The sequence below is a fragment of the Peromyscus maniculatus genome, chromosome 14 (assembly GCF_049852395.1).
Source record: "Peromyscus maniculatus bairdii isolate BWxNUB_F1_BW_parent chromosome 14, HU_Pman_BW_mat_3.1, whole genome shotgun sequence".
Taxonomy (NCBI): domain Eukaryota; kingdom Metazoa; phylum Chordata; class Mammalia; order Rodentia; family Cricetidae; genus Peromyscus; species Peromyscus maniculatus.
Genome location: NC_134865.1, coordinates 71,620,814 through 71,636,657, shown reverse-complemented (window position 1 = coordinate 71,636,657; position 15,844 = coordinate 71,620,814). Strand labels below are relative to the sequence as shown.

General features: G+C 52.2%; 1 protein-coding gene across 11 annotated transcripts in view; it reads left to right on the top strand.

Annotated features, from left to right (window-relative positions):
* Ttc7b (tetratricopeptide repeat domain 7B) overlaps positions 1-9,426 on the top strand; it is a 213,711-nt gene extending 204,285 nt beyond the window's left edge. For all 11 annotated transcript variants that reach the window (XM_076551222.1, XM_076551224.1, XM_076551223.1 and 8 more), the window contains one exon: positions 8,417-9,426. In XM_076551222.1, coding sequence (XP_076407337.1) covers positions 8,417-8,638 — 222 coding nt within the window. In that variant the 3' untranslated portion in view covers positions 8,639-9,426. The remainder of the gene's footprint in view (positions 1-8,416) is intronic.
* Positions 9,427-15,844: the final 6,418 nt, after the last annotated feature.

The following is a 15,844-nucleotide window of genomic DNA, read 5'->3' as shown; positions in this document are numbered from 1 at the left end:
TGGAAGGGACTAGCCAGGTGGCTGTGGTCCCTTCCCAGACTGTCCCAGCGGTCCCCAGTTCTCTAAAAGCCACCACGGCCTATAGATACATTGGCACTAGTGCTGAGCACCCCCTTTGAAAGAAATGAGGCCAGAGGAAATTGAAGGCCTGGGCTGAGCAGGCCCATGGGCTTACAGCCAGACTGCAGGCACCCCCACTGCCCGAGAGCCCATCCCTCCGCATTCCTGATTGCAGAATACACTCTAGGATATTCCAGACCATTCTGAAAGAAAGCTGCTTTAAAAGATTCCACTAGTCACACGCCTTTAAAAAACGTTTCAAAAGGAAAAGCCATCTTCATGTTTTCCTAAGGCTTATGGTGACTTCTCTCAACCCACGGTGAGGCTCCTCCTCTGAGGACCTACGTGATGCAGAATGCAGTCATACAGGGAGAGGGTTGAATTTACCATGTTGGAAAGCCCAGAGGGTAGGGACAGAGGAAGGGGGGAGCTAGTCCAGAAGTTCCCTCCAGGCCCTTAAAGGCTGCCAGGTAGAAACAGAAGGGGACTTTTCCACATGACTTCAGGGGACTCAGAGACCATCAGCGCTTAGGGATTAGATAGAAAGGCTTGGTAGAGGTCCGTGAATGCCAGGGCCACAGGGGGATAGAAAGGAATGGAGAATAGGGGCGGGGGGGGGGGGGGGCAACCTGCTGAGAAGAGCAGAGAGCCAGAACCCTGTCACCTGAGGACTGCGCTTTCTGTAGCTGGTTGGCCCCAGGCTGACCAAAGTAGAGGTTTGTCTGCTTCTGAGTGGATGCTGGAAGGCCTGCTCTCCGGAAGGCAGACTTCTCCAAGTAAAGATTTGACCTGGAAAAGGAGCCCCATGGGAGAGCAACCTCCTGCCCTCAAATATCACTGGTGAACAGAGGCCTGCTGCCTGTGGGGGCCAGTGCGGGTCCTTCATGAGAGGCACCAGGCCCTTTCCTCCTGGTGTTTGCAGCTCTGTGAGTGAGGAGGAACTTCAAGGGTTTATGCTAAGTGCCAAGACCTCTGCACCCCCAGCCCCTGCCCCATGGCAGAGCGTCCCCTCCTTCCTGCCTCGATTACCATATCCCAGGGCTGACTAGGAGCTGCCTACAAGTTGGAGTATTTGTTATAGTTAGCTTGGAGGAAAGCAAGAGAAGGAGGAGGCAGCTGGCGTTCAGGCAGGGCTGGGGTGGGGGAGGGTGAAGGGCAGAGGCCACAGGGATTAGAGGTTACCTTTAATGTCACCCTAGTCCTGTCCATCACCGATGGAGAAAGGCCACCCAGCGCCACGCTTGGCCTCACCCAGTACTTGCAGAACTCTTCTTCCCTCCACCCCTGCTGACCTTTGGCAGAAATCCCTTCTGCAGTGCGACAGGGCTCACAGCCACTGCCACTGCCACCGCCACCACCGCCACCGCAGGCAGCTGGCATTTCCCTTCTGTCCTCCGTCCCTGCAGCCTCCCCTCACTGCCCTTCAGCCTAAGTCCCCAGAGCAGAACTTGAGCTGCCCTTTGCTGTCTGTCCTGGAGGCTGAGCAGCCTCAGGAATACTCTGTCCTCCCTGAAGCGCCTGGAGGCCTCCCAGAGATGGTGGCAGAGGCCATGTGTTGCTGGGGGAGGCCTGCATGCTATTGTTAACCCTGGGGTACCTGCTGCCTCTGCATCTTAAGTGGGCACAAGTGTGTCAGGAAGGCTTGGGGTAGACTGGATCAAAACTGTTTACATCGACTCAAGCTGGAAAACCAGCCCTGCTTCCTTCTGAAAGATGGAAGGGTCACCTGACCTCTGGGAGCCTTGTCCAGGGAGCCCAGTGGCAGTGTGTGAGCCCCTCCTCAGTGTGCTCTGGTGGGCATGGGCAGAGGAATGCAGGCAGGTGACTGCACTGAGGAGCCCTGGCATAGAGCCAGCCTTGGAGGCTGGCATACATAATTGTCCTGGACACATGCACTTGCCTGTCCTCTGCTCGGAGCAAACAAAGGAAACAGAAGACGGCCCTAGTGGAAACCAGGCCTCACCCGTGGCTGCCGGGATCAGAGAGAGAAACCCAGAGCAGCCCCCCCTCCCCCTACAGGTGCCGTTCGGTTCCTTCGGCGGAGTCAGTGGGAAGCAGGGTCGGCTGCCCCCGCCCCCGAGCTGCCTCACAGAGTGCTCATGCCCAGAACAGACAGCTCTTCCAATGCTGCAGAGGAGGAGGGCAGCTGTGAGGTCCAGGGCAGCCCTGGGCTGTGTTCCAATGCCACTGCACAGCCATCCTGTCAAAGCCATTGTCCCCTGCAGGCTCCTGAGAGTGGCACTAGTTCACTGTCAGGCTCTGGTTTGAAAGAAACATTTTTTTTTTTTTAAATAGCCCCCAGCTTATTCTCTTCTCTCTGATCAGTGCTGTGTGCTGATCCTCCTCATCCAAACTGCCGTGAATGCAGACTTGGCCTAGTTCCCTGTCCCATAAAGCCTCTGTGTTTGAGCCCCAGCTCTCTCTGGAGCAAAGTCTCACATTGCTTCAGTTGATCACCACAGTTGTACCAGCTCGTGGGTACAAAAAAAAAAAAAGCCTTCACTTTCCCAGGGCAGCTAGAAGAGCCAGGGCAGGGCACTAGTCTGGGTCGGTACTCAGTCATATTCTTGAATCCAGGATTTTTCAGGGCTTGCTTATTTTCCCTTTCTGTCTTGATTCCTTGTCACCTACCTGGAGGTGCAGAGACAAAGGGACTCATCCAGTCCCTGCCCTGTCGTCACCCACAGGAAAGCCCAGTGAGGAAGTAGGAGGGGATTTTCTGTGATCATGTAACATCTCTCACAGGACAGCTGAGCAAGCTCTTGAAATGACCATCAACTCCTTGCATACTAAAAACTCATCCACGCTGCTGGCCCCTGGTGTTTGTCTGCCTGTGGTTTTAGAGGAACCGCCAAACATCACTGCCTTGAGCCACTTACCCTAACTAACCCTGCCTCCTGCAGGGTAGCACTGATGGCATTTCTGACCTAGAAGTGGGAACAAAGCCATTAAAAGTCCAGTGAGTGACAGATGGCTACCTGGAGACAGTGTGGGGAGTGAGGTGGAGCAGAAGTCATCCGTACCCTGCCTAGAGAGCGCCCAGTACTCATTCCCCGGACACTGCCTGGGAAAAGTACAGCCCGCTGGAGAGAGGACACCTGGCCCCGACTACAGCTGAGCACATGAATTCTTAGCAATGGCTTCTTCAAGAAGGATGCTTTCCTGGATATCACCTGCCTATGTCTGTACCCCTGGGACAAGCAATAGACTGTGGCATGCCTGGAGCTCAGCAAATGGCTGCCCTTGCTCTTAGGCAGAGTACCATGGACGTGTCCAAGATCCCCAAAGGAACTTTGGCCTTGAAGGCTCTGACTGGGTGCACCGCAGCCTTCCCAAGGCTCCTGTGTACTCCCGAGGCCTGTGGCAAGGTGTGGAGTCCAGGGCAGTAATTACCACAACAAAAAGGCAGATGCTAATTGCCCTCAAACTAGCCAAGTCCGTTTTATCACATTTGAAATAACAGGTTTAATTTAATCCTTTATTTCTAATTTGGTGCATCACCAAGATCTTATTTGTATAAAACACCTGATTAGAATAATTACAAGCTTGGGAAGCTGTCTGCATTTGTGTCTAATGAAAGGGACTAGTAAGGGAGCTCCTGTTCCCTCACACTCTACAAGAATGAGGTATAGCTATTAATCCACGGAGTCTGTATAATAGGCAAAGGAATTTATTAGAAGATAAAACTCACTACAGCCTGAAAAACCGAGCTATGGCCCACACTGATCTTCTTCCTGGTCCAAGATCTGCCTGGTCCTCCCCAGCATTCAAACCACGAGGGAGCGAAGAGTGCGGGGCAGATGTGCATGCCAGGTCTTAAGGTTCCCCTCCAGCAGCCACGCCCCAGGGGCATGTACTTCAAGATCATAGGCAGGTGCAGCATTACCTGCTGCCTCCCGAGGGGCAGTGCTTCAAGGTCATAATCAGAACAGCTACCCACTGCAATGAGGGGACCCAATGGTAAGGGCACACGCATGCGTCACAGTTCTAGTCCCAACTCACAAAGCTGGGGCAGATGCCCGCTGCTGATGGCACAGATCTGTAGCAATATCCACTTGGTGATGGTCAGGATGGTGGGGTGGAGCCAGCACCTAGTACTGGAAGGTGTTGGTATCACCTGACATTTTCACTGCTCTTTAAGACAGGCCTGCACCACACCCACCTGTGTGTCCCAGCACATCTGGACCATCACCCTGTAGACTGTGTTCCCTTTGATACGGAGGCAGTTGTGCGTTCTAGGATCATGTCGTCAGCTTTCCTTTCTTTCTCTTGCTTCCTGGAGGGCTGAGAGTCCCTGCTCCTGACCTACCTGTGAGGAGCAGTGGCTCCTGGGCTTGTCAGGGAATAGGGAGGTCCAGGACTTTGTTCCAGCGGGAAGGGCCAGGCTGACTGAGGTAGAGGAAACAGAGGGGCTCAGCAATGCGTCCACTGGCAGCCGGCCTGGCTGAACCATGGAGCCATGTTCCCGCGGCCAGCGGCAGTGGGAACAGTTAAATGCAAAGCTCTGGAGAACAGGCAGGGCCTGTGGGATGGTAGTGTTCTGGTTAGAATGGCTGGCTCTTCAAGGCCAAGGCAGGGAAAGAAGGCCTCTCAGGGCATGGAAGGGCCTGGGTCACACAGCCAACTCCCAGCTACTCCTGGCCAACCTTTTGCTTATCCAGAACATGCTGTGGTGGTTCCTACAGTGTGACTGATTTCCCAGATGGCCTTGGCTCACCGGGGGAGTAGGGAGAGGCCTATCTTTCATTCCTATGACAAGCCCACACTGGCAGCCCCCATAAGCCTCCAGTTTTAGGAATTAATTCCACAGAACACATTGCTTGGGAAGGTCACCTGAGAGGGCCAGCCTGTCTCTACCTTAGGAGTCAGGCCCAGGTCTATGAAGGGCCAAAACCTAACCACTAGGGAACCGCAGAGACATCAGCACCCCACCATCTTCCTAGCACCGAGGGTGTCGCTCAGTTGCGCCTATCGGGACTCTTCCTGTAGGACTTTAGCAGGGAATGACCTCTGCTCTCTACCCTCACAGCAGGCTGCACCCATGTTCAGTAGCTGCCACAGCAAAACAAAACTCCTAGCCTAGGGACTGCGGCCCCCACTTTAGCAGAGTGAAACCAGTAGCCATTGGGAGAACAGTACCCTCCAGGTCCCCACACTGGTCCACTTTTTGGCTAACAGGACACGCCAGCAAGCCCAAGCAATAGAAGGCAAGGAGTCCTCCTGGACTGTGAATAAATGAGCAGGATGTTCCCAAGCCGCAGGCCACAGCTGGAGAATCCTGTGCTTTGACTAGGAACAATTTCCCAATCATAGCATGCAGAGGAACGATGCAGTCACGAACTAAAGATTAGAGAAACAAAGAAAATACAGTGTGGCTACTTGATGTCGCCTGCACACACTGGAGTGCGCTCTCAGAGGACCCACAGATCCCCTGCCACAGCCTCAGCCTCGGGTCACCTCTTCAAGCCACAGGAACAGCGAGGACCCAGAGGGCAGACCAGGCATCTTGTTCCCACCTGCAGAGAAGTGAGCAGGGATGCCTTTGTGCCTTCCAAGGTGGCCTTCCCCTTGTCATCTGCCAGAGGCATGCAGTGTGTGGAAAGTTCAAAGAAAAGCTAGACAGGTAGCACTTTCTAGAAGGAGCAGGCAGGAAGCTCTTGAGCATTGATGTTCTGCTTTCTGGCCCTCCTCCTTCTCACCCACCAAAACTTCCTGAACCCTGTCCCCCAGCTAGGGTTCTCCCTCCCGTGACCCCCAGTGGAGGGCCTCCACGGGTTCCTTGGCTGTCATCCACTGACCACCAGCTCTTCCCAGCAGGTGACTCGGAAGTCAGTCCAACTGTTTAGGCCCCTGCAGGGCACATGTCCTGAGGAGGGGTGAGTTGAAGTTGTCCCGCGGGCCTGTGCAAGCACTTATTTCGTGGGTGCCCTGAGAGTGAGCACCAGCTGCTTGTGTCTCAGGCCACAGTTACCACTGTGCCTGCCTCTTTGGCCCCTGAGACTTAACCCAATGCTCTTGCCCGGTGGTAAAGAACAATTTTACCACCTTGGGGTAAACAGAAGCTATGTATAGAAAGAGCAAGGCTTATTGGGAGAGTTAGGGTTAGATTTGAGTGATGGCTGGTCATGCTGTATTCTTGGGCAGGAAAATTATCTACCATAAAGATGTCAGCTTTTCCATGCACACCTAGAGACTCGATGTAAATACATTTTGACTCCCAAAGGGACTGACCAAAGAATTGTCACATTTGTCTGTAACAGTTCAAGGCAAGGTGGTCAGGAAATATATAAAAGCAAAAGGTAGAGAGGAAAGCCTGTAATCCTACGTATTAAGATATGACTCATAGTTGTGGAAATTCCAGCAGCGTGATGCTGATACAGAGGCTAGCTATTTAGCTCATTGGAACATAGTAGATGGCCCCTGTTTCCTGCCCCTGTCTGCTGTGTGACGGAGCCAGTGCCCTACCGCGTGAACGGTAGGCAGAATTAGCCATTTTGTATCTTGCACAGCAGCAGAAATCCAGGTCTGCCTGCCAAGGCAGAGTAAACTACTTAAAACTGGATAGGTCACAGCACACACTGAAGAGTGTTAGCCCTGTGGGGGTTAACTTTCTAAGCTAGGGAGTGACACACCCCCTCCAGATTTATAGCTGTGAATGAATTTAAACACCGAGAAGGCGGGGGGGGGGGGGGGGGGGGGGGCATGACTCCACAGTCCTGAGTGCTTATTGCCTTTGCAGAGGACCCAGGTTGGGTTTCCAGCATCCATATAGTGGCTCATAAACAACTGTAAGTTTAGTTCCAGGGATTCTGGGCCTTCTATGGCCTCTGTGGGCTCCTGAACATACATGGTGTTCATAAACTCACACAGGAACACACACATATACACAAAAGTAATAAATGTGGAAGGGGAGCCTTGGTTCAAAGAAGACGATGGTAGCAGAGTCTTCTAAAAGGTCCTGAAGAAGGCAGGGGATCCAGCCAACCTCGGTTATTAAAGAAATGCAGATCTCAAGGGGGAGGAGCATGCTGCACTCATCTTAGCACAAAGAGCAGAGATGCAAGGGAGGAGGGGCAGCACCTGCTGACCTCCGGACCAGACCAGTGAAGCCGACCCCACAGAAAATGACCTCCGGACCAGACCAGTGAAGCCGACCCCACAGAAAATGACCTCCGACCAGACCAGTGAAGCCGACCCCACAGAAAATGTACAACAAGCTTGAGAACTCTAATCAGAGTTATGGCCTCCACTTGCCACTTTGGAGACGTTTACCCTAAAGAGAGACTTTCCAAAAGACAGAAGGCCACTGTGAGGGATGCTGGTGACATTGGACTCCCCGCCCCCTTCCCTTCACCCAGATCATCCCTCTGTATCTTTTCATAAATAGACCATGAGGGTTTCTCAATAAATTCATCTTACTAGAGGTTGTCGGAGGTGTAACAGACTGACAATCTAGTCAAGAGCACATGCCTTTAGAAGGCAGAGGCAGGGGATTGTCACAAATTAGAGGTCAGCATAGTCTACAAAGTGGTACTCCTAAAAGAACACAGCGACCCTTTCTGGAAAGATGGCCATGGCTTCGTGACATTCAAGAGTAGAGGTTGACCATGACCTCAGTGTCTCTCCACATGAAGGAAAGGCTAGTTACATAAGAGCAATGCCATTAGATAAAGAGGCGCTTACTGACCTGTGCAACTGGGGAACGTGGCTATGGTCAGATGTTTGGGGATCAACACAAACACCCTGACTAAAGCTGAAAGGTGACTCTCTGCACAGCTGAGCAGGGCTGAGCACTGGACATTAGCATGAGGCACGTGATAAGGCAAGGGACTGGGCAATTTTTTTTAAATGTCAAAACTAGTGATGCCACAGATGGCAGACGTCTCCCATACAGGCTGGTGTCAGCAAGCCCACAGCAGGTCAGCCACACTAAGTCACTGTAGACCTTTCCAATTGGTTGGTTCTTGATAAATTTTCAAGTCACCCATATAACATTGCCATTTGTTTAGCTTTTGATTTGGGGGTGGTGTAGTTGTTATTTTGGTTTGGGTTTTGTTTTGGAGTGGGGAGGGTTGCTTTGTTTTGAGACAGGGTCTCACTGTAGCCCAGGATGGCTTCACACTTGCTACCATGCACCTGGCTGAAATTGCCATGTTTGCAGTTCAAAGGTGAATAGATTTCAGCAGTTTCTTGTGGTTAACAATGTCTTAAATCCTTGCCCCTAAGCCCAGGAATTGGTTAGAACTTGGCTGTGTGCCTGGAGTAGTGGATACATTCCTACCTCCAGAGCCCTTACTCAGGAGCCCAGGTAGGTAGGTACCTGGCGCTCCTTGAGTGTCTGACTCTGTCTCCACAGGCTCTGGTCCTTCACCAGCTGGGCCGCTACAGTCTCGCTGAGAAGATCCTCCGGGATGCAGTGCAGGTGAACTCTACAGCCCACGAGGTCTGGAACGGGCTGGGTGAGGTCCTCCAAGCTCAGGGCAACGACGCAGCAGCCACCGAGTGCTTCCTGACGGCCTTGGAGCTGGAGGCCAGCAGCCCTGCTGTACCCTTCACCGTCATCCCCAGAGTGCTCTGAGAGGGCCACCCACCTCACCTGCCACACAGGCCCAGGATGCTCCGTCCAGGCTGCCAGGGGTCATCCTCTCACCCAGTGGATGGATCGGCAGTACCGAGGCCCTGGATGGACGTTTGACCACCGTGGAATAACCACGCCAACCCTGAATCCTCGCTCTCCCCTCTTACATTCATTCATTCTTGTTTTTGCCAGATCCATGATCATTTTCTGAATCTACTGATGTCATTCAAAATGGATTATGTGCCATATTCAGTTAGTTGTCACCTGGGTTTGAAGTAAAATGATTATGGACTTAATCAGCGAATGTAGAAGAATCTATTCCAGGTTCAACTTCAGTGGCAGGACAGATTATTTTTATCAGTGCTGTAATGAAAGCGACTGCCCTGTCCTCTGTCCCCTCCGCCATCTCTACCGCCCCTCCCTTGGCCCAAAACCAAATGTGAATTTTCTGTTTCCCACCCACTCGTCCATGCCAGGACACCAGCCGACAACTCCTCGGTTTTATTGTCAACAGTTGTACCATGTGGTGAATTACTGTTCCTCTACCGTTCTCCTAGAGCAAAGCTTGAGTCTAAGAATATTTATATTTTACCAATATATGGCTGTTACAAGAGAAGGAAATATGAGTTATTTAAGTTTAACTTTTTTATGTGAATTCAGAGTTTATTTATCGATGGAAATATGTACAAAGAAGCTTCACATGGAATATTTACCGACATTCCTTATACATGACAGACACTTGGCTAAACAGGAAGATGATGTTAATAAAAAAATGATTTTTAAATGGACCCCTGGCTTTTGTCTTTCACAGAGCTGGCCGACCAGAGACCAGAGATGGCTCATCTGTGGGTGTAGAGCTCTCCCTCCCGCTCGGGGGCCTGCTCTGAACAGTCTGCCTGGGCTCAGGCAGGCAGCAGCGGAGAGTAGAGCGGAGAGTAGCTTCAGGCCTGGGCTGGCTCCTCGAGTCTGAGCTGGGTGAGCTCTTTCCACCTTCCTCCTGGCTTCCAGCTCCTCACTGACATCCATCTGTGCGTCCTGGTCCCAGAGGCCCTGGGCTGTCTCCCCTGTTCTCTGACCTGCCTTTCTCAACTAAGGACATTCGTTTGCACACTCACTCACTCACACACTCACACACTCACTCATTCGTGGATGAGGAGACATGGAAAGGTCAAGACACTCACTTGGGGAACTGCTTGGCTAAAAAGGGCATTGAGATGCAAGCCTGAGACTCTACCTTTGCCAGATGTCAAGGTCTGCCCTGTGGAGAGAGGCTTTGGGGACCGGGCCATGTGTGAGATGCCCTAATTCCAGTAATGCTGACTGCGACCTAGACAAGTCTTGAGGAAAACCAGACAAATGTAGACATGGTAGAGGGTGAGGACAAAGCAAGGCCATGGGCATAGTGAGGGGCCATGCTGCCACCTCAGAGAAAGTACTCGGCTACTCTTCTTATAAAGCAGCATAAGCTGGAACAAGCCAGTGGATCCCCAGAAAGAAACCAGAAGAGCTGGAGCAAAGGCCAGAGCCCAGAGAACATCCTGCCCTCAGCCCCCAGCACAGCCACACCAGGCTCACATGGGGGATACACTGGCTGAAGGGACCTCCTAAGTGGAGCTGGCCATGTGGCCTGCCGCCTCTTTGATGTTCTTCTCATGATGAAGAGCAATTCTAACATCTGCTGCATTCTAGATCTCAACTGGCTTCATCCCTGCCCCTCCCCCAGCCACCTGTCAAGGCCGGGGTGGAGGTTGTTCCATGGTGCTGCTGACCGTCTTGTGGAGCTGTGTCAGGAGACCATGGCTTCCCGTATAGCTATTCCTACCTCTCCCTCCACCTCCCCTGCTTCCCCGTCTTCTGGCTCTTCTGCCTGCTCCAACAGTGTCCACACACTTGGCTCTGGTCTTGTCTGGGGACACAGCAGTTGACAGGATGCATGAGGCCTCAGAGAGCCCTGCATCCTGACACACATGCACACAAGAGGGGAGCCAGCCCCTCCACACTGCCTCTGCTCTTGCCAATTTTTCTGCCCCACTGGTCACTCATTTCCTGCGATTCCCACCCACACGTCACTATCACAGGATGGAACCAGGAAAAGGACATCCTGCAGACATCTCATGCAGACATTGCAGCTTCCAAAAAGCCAGCCTGTGGCCCCGTCTGCAGGGTCTTGCCCTAGGAGACGCCCACCAGCTCTGCGCCTCCCTGGTGATCCTGATCTGTCCTTCTCAGGGCTTACTGCCAAATGGGGACAGTCGTCCTTCCCTGACCTGCTTCTGGGTCACCTTGAGTCAGCAGGCAGCTCTCAGGGTTGTGGGGTACCAGGCAAGGGATACCGAGGATTTCATCACTACGCAGGGCTGCCATCCAGATCTTTCATGCTAGGCCTGCAAGCAGAACTCCTCCAGATACAGGCCTCACTAGGGTTGGAGACAAGAAAGTGGTGGTACTTTCTGAGGTCTGCCCCCTACTCCCCCGGGAGCCTCAGCTAGCCAGCTGGCTGTCTACCGTCTCCACCATGGTTCCCTATTCCCAATCTGCCATTTGGCCCCTAACTTTCCCTGAGAACAATAGGGTTCCCTAGTAACCACTGGTCAGTGAGTCACACAGATCTGGCTGCTTATGTCACCTCTCATGGAGAAGGGACCTTCACCTCCAGTCTCCAAGCCAGAGGCAGTGACTTCTCCTCAGGACTGCTGGGCGTATTCATAGAGACTAGTCCCCACACAGTATGCTTTCCAGACCAAGCCCTGTGAAGGGCTTCCTCCTGAGTACAGGGCTGAAGGTGAGTGTCACTCGGGATAGGCCGAAGGTTCCTCCTGTCTCTGCTGCGCAGATGGATTCACAGATGTGCAAGGTAGGGTGGAATTGCTGCTCGTGGAGACAGAGGCTACCGTGAGGGACCAGGTAAAAAGGTGGGATGTGTCTGGCACAGAACCTGGCCCGTTCTGTCCACCAGTCCCAAACCTCCTTGCTTTCTTGGCCCCTGAGAGCCAGCTTGGGCTCTGGGTTCTGCTGAGGTCTGGGGAGTGAACTGAGACCCAAATCACAGCTGCCTGAGGCAGCACCCTGAGAGCCAAGGACTGGGCTATGGAGTCGTCTGGGCTGGGTTTTCACCTGGGTCTGGCCCTCACCTCTGAGGAGCCTTACGTGAATCACTGAGCCTTTCAGAGTCTCAGTTTCCCCATCTGCCATGTGGGGAGAACAGATTCCTGCTAGGTTTCAAAGTGGATGCCAGACACAAGCATGTGACTAGCCTCGAGGAACGATCTACTGCGGTGCCTGCTGTACGATTGGTTACCTGCCTGCCCCCGAGCTGAGCCTGGCCCACACACCCATACCCACACAGCTCCACAGGCCAAGAACAAAAGAGTCCAAGGCTCCTCCTTCACAAGCTAACCTTGCCAGGAGGCATGCCAGAGAATGCAAAATGGAAAATCACCCCATTAGCAAGAAGTGCCAGGGCAGCCATGTGGTCTTCCCGGGACAGGGTACAGCTCCCTGGTATTCAAGACACTGCCAAGCACTCGTGTGAAAGACCTAGACAAGGCTGATAGAACGGGATCCTAACCGCAACAAAATCCTCCAAGGCACCTGGACCCCAGTACACAGGAGTCTCTGCCCCTGGGGTGGCCCTGAAGTGACAGAGACCAGTGGCTGCACAGAGGCCCCTGAATGATTGTGCTGTCTGTCTTGGTGACCGTTTGTGTTACTGCTGTGAAATGCCACCAACTGGGTAATGTATCAGGAACACGAATGGCCCGGCTCCAGCTGTACAAGTTGTAAAAGCCAAGATAGGGTTGAGGTAGAATCTGGAGAGGACCTCCTAGGTGTGCTGTCCTCTGATGGAGGAGCAAGAACGGAAGATGGGAGAGAAGGTTCCATTCATCCTGTGAGAACCCAGTCCCGGAACACCAGCATTAACCCACGCCTGAGGCTGGGGCACCCACCTCTTCACACGGCTCTCATGCAACTAGATTTCTTTCTTTTTATTTACTTACTGGTTTTTCAAGACAGGGTTTCTCTGTGTAGCCTTGCCTGTCCTGGAACTCTCTCTGTAGACCAGGCTGACCTCAAACTCACAGGGATCTCCCTGCCTCTGCCTCCCATGTGGTGGGATTAAAGGCGTGTGCTACTATTACCAGGCACATGATTAGATTTCTAACACATACATTTGGAGGGTATGTTCAAGCCACAGCACTGCCAGTTTGCACACCCTTAACACCACTAATTTCATGCACTTATTCACACAAAGCAATTCACACTAACATCACACACTTATTCACACAAAGCACACTCTCAAACCCTTTGGGCCAGATGTAGTAAATGTAATAAATGCCTCTCACCCACAGGCTTCTGAATAGAAACTTCCAGATGCCAAGTAACCAGCTCTGGAGTGTTTATTTCTGATCAGGGTTCCTTAAATGTCACCTGACCTCTCCAGGTGCACATCAGGATGGATTCACATGTATGCTGGCTGCACTGTCCTTCCAAAGGACCCCTACAGGAATTAGATGCAATACAAGAGGAAACTCAGTGTCCTCTCCACGTTACAGATGGGAAACCCAAGGCTCGGAGCTATGAAGTGACTCCTGGAACAGTCTGCATTGCATCCAGAATGCACCTGACCCTGTGACCCATCCACAACCTCCCTGTGGAAATGGGGCAGAAAGTACCAGCAATAACCATGTGATAAAATGCCCAGCACCACTGGTCATGAAGAGACTAAATCCAAGCCACAGTGCAATGGCACATCACTCCCGCCAGGATGTCTGTTAGGAAATATAGGACCGGTTTGGAGAGCAAGCTCAGTTGCTAAAGGTACACGTTGCCGAGACTGGGTAGTCTGAGATCCCTGAGTTTGATTCCTGGAACCCTCCAGGTAGAAGGAGAGAACTCCCACAAGTTGTCTTTGACCTCCACATGTATGCCATGGACATGGGCACATCCAAACACATGCACATATAAAAAGAAATCATTTTTAAAATTAAAAAGAGCAGGAAGTACTGGTGACAAGATGTGCTGAAATTGGGGCTCTCACCCACTGCTGAAGGGGATGTGAAATAGTGCAGCCATTTTGGAAAACAGTTGAGTGTCTTGTTAAAACCTCAGACCCGGGGACCCTAGAATTCCTTTACCATTCACCCCACAGGAAAGGAAATTCATGTCCATCCAAGGACAGGTACACAGACCTCTAACACTGTGTGTATAACACCCCCAAATAGAAACACTGCAAACATCTGCCGGCAGATAATCAGTAGTGCTGTGCGTTTGGGATGAGATGGTGTGTTAGTAAAGGGGTGAGTGGTGAGTAGATGCAAAGAAATGGCTGAATCTCAAAATGATGGTGCCAGTTAGAGAAGCCAGACAGCTAGCGAGTGCTATGGGACTCCGTGGAGTCAAGACTCCGGGAACTGTGAGCTAACCCACCATCACTGAGAGCATATCCGGGGTGGCCTGGGCCAGTGAGGCCGTTGAGACAGAAGGGAAAGCAGACTGGGGGTGATGGTTATGTTGACTGCCTTTATCATGGTGATAACTTTATAATAGTAGATGTATGTCGACCCATGTTTCACTGGGCACTTCAAATGCATACAGCTTATTTGATGCCACTTACACCTTTAAAAGTTATATACTTTAAAATTTATTTTTAATTTTTCGTATGCACATGTATCTCTGTGTAGGTGTGTGCACATGAGTGCAGGTGCCCCCAGAGGCCAGAAGAGGGTGCTAGATCCTCTGGAGCTGGAGTGACTGGTGGTTGTGAGCCACCTGATGTGGCCGCTGAAAATCAAACTACAGTTCTCTCAAAAAACAGTAAGTGCTCTTAACCATTGAGTTATCTCTCCAGCCCCAAAAGTTATATTTTAAAAACAATAAGGACTGACACAGAGATGGGGTAAAGACATAAAGACAGTTCTCCAACTCCCCACTTGAAAGATGGGCTGATCCCTCATACCTTGTACCCCCAAGAGTCCAGGCCCAGGTGTGGGGACTTTTGTGAGCCTGCCTCTGGCCGGAAGCCCTGAGCCCAGAAACCCCAAGCTGGGCAGCCATAGGCAGGTTACTTGCTGGGCTCCTGTGGGGTCAGATCTGTGCGAGACTCCTCCAAAGGACACAGCCCATTTTGGGGAGGGTGTGGGAATCTCCTATTTTCCCTCTCAAAAAAGAAAACACATGATGCTGCATGCACTTGGGATTTCCAACACAATTGACTAAAAATAGCCTGGCCCCTACAGCATGATTCCTTTTTAGGAAGGGTTTCAGCAGCTCCGCCTGTCCTGGCAGCCAGCTCAGGAAGTAGACGTTCAGCCGGATGGTGCTTGGGTCAGGGACCAAGGACGAGGCCATGGGGACCCTTTGCTGGCTCTGGCCACCCAGGTCTCCCAGCTTACTGAAAGCCAGACTTCCAGGGGCAGAAGGGAACACCGGCAGCAGCCTCCTCACCCTGTCTCTCACTGGGCTGGGTCCACGGTCCCATGCATTGCTTCCCGACAGCTAGGGTGCCCTGCACCATTTCTCACTGCCTCGATTTCCCCATCTGGAAGGAAGTCTCCACTCCCTTGTCCTGTTGTCCCCAGAGCTGGCACCATGCCAGTCGGGTGGAGGAGACCGGCAGGCCATGAAATATGTAAAGAGTAGTATCCGTGCAAGGATCATGGAGGTTACTGATGGTGGTAGTCCAAATCCCCTGGGACAAAAAGGACATTTCTAATGAAGGATTGAGGGACACTTCCCTATAGCCAAGCTTTGGTCCTTTCCAGGCAAGCACTGGTCAGCACCATGCTATCCAGCCCAAGGCACAAGACCTAGACAGTGAGATAAACAGATGACAGCATGCAGGCCTGCTCCTTTGCCCGTGCCTCTGCAGACACACCCAGGCCCTGTGGAGCACACCAGGTGTGGGTGGCAAAGGCCAGGCCTTACCATGTGACCTAGGGAAGATGGTAGGTTCTGATCTAGCAGAGGTCCCGACAGCCCAGAGCAAAGACCTTTGCCTGTTGTTTCAGGGACCTGCTCAGCCACCAGGTCACCCTGGCAGAGGCCTGGACAGTGATGCCTGTGGGTGAGTTAAGGTGCCTTCCCTGGGCACCTGCAGTATGCCTGGTCCTCTTCCAGTTCTGAAGGCCCAGTTTGAATCTCCAAGAGTCTATGGGCCAGAAGAGAAAACTGCAACAACTTCAATTTCAAAATGACTCAGAACCTCTA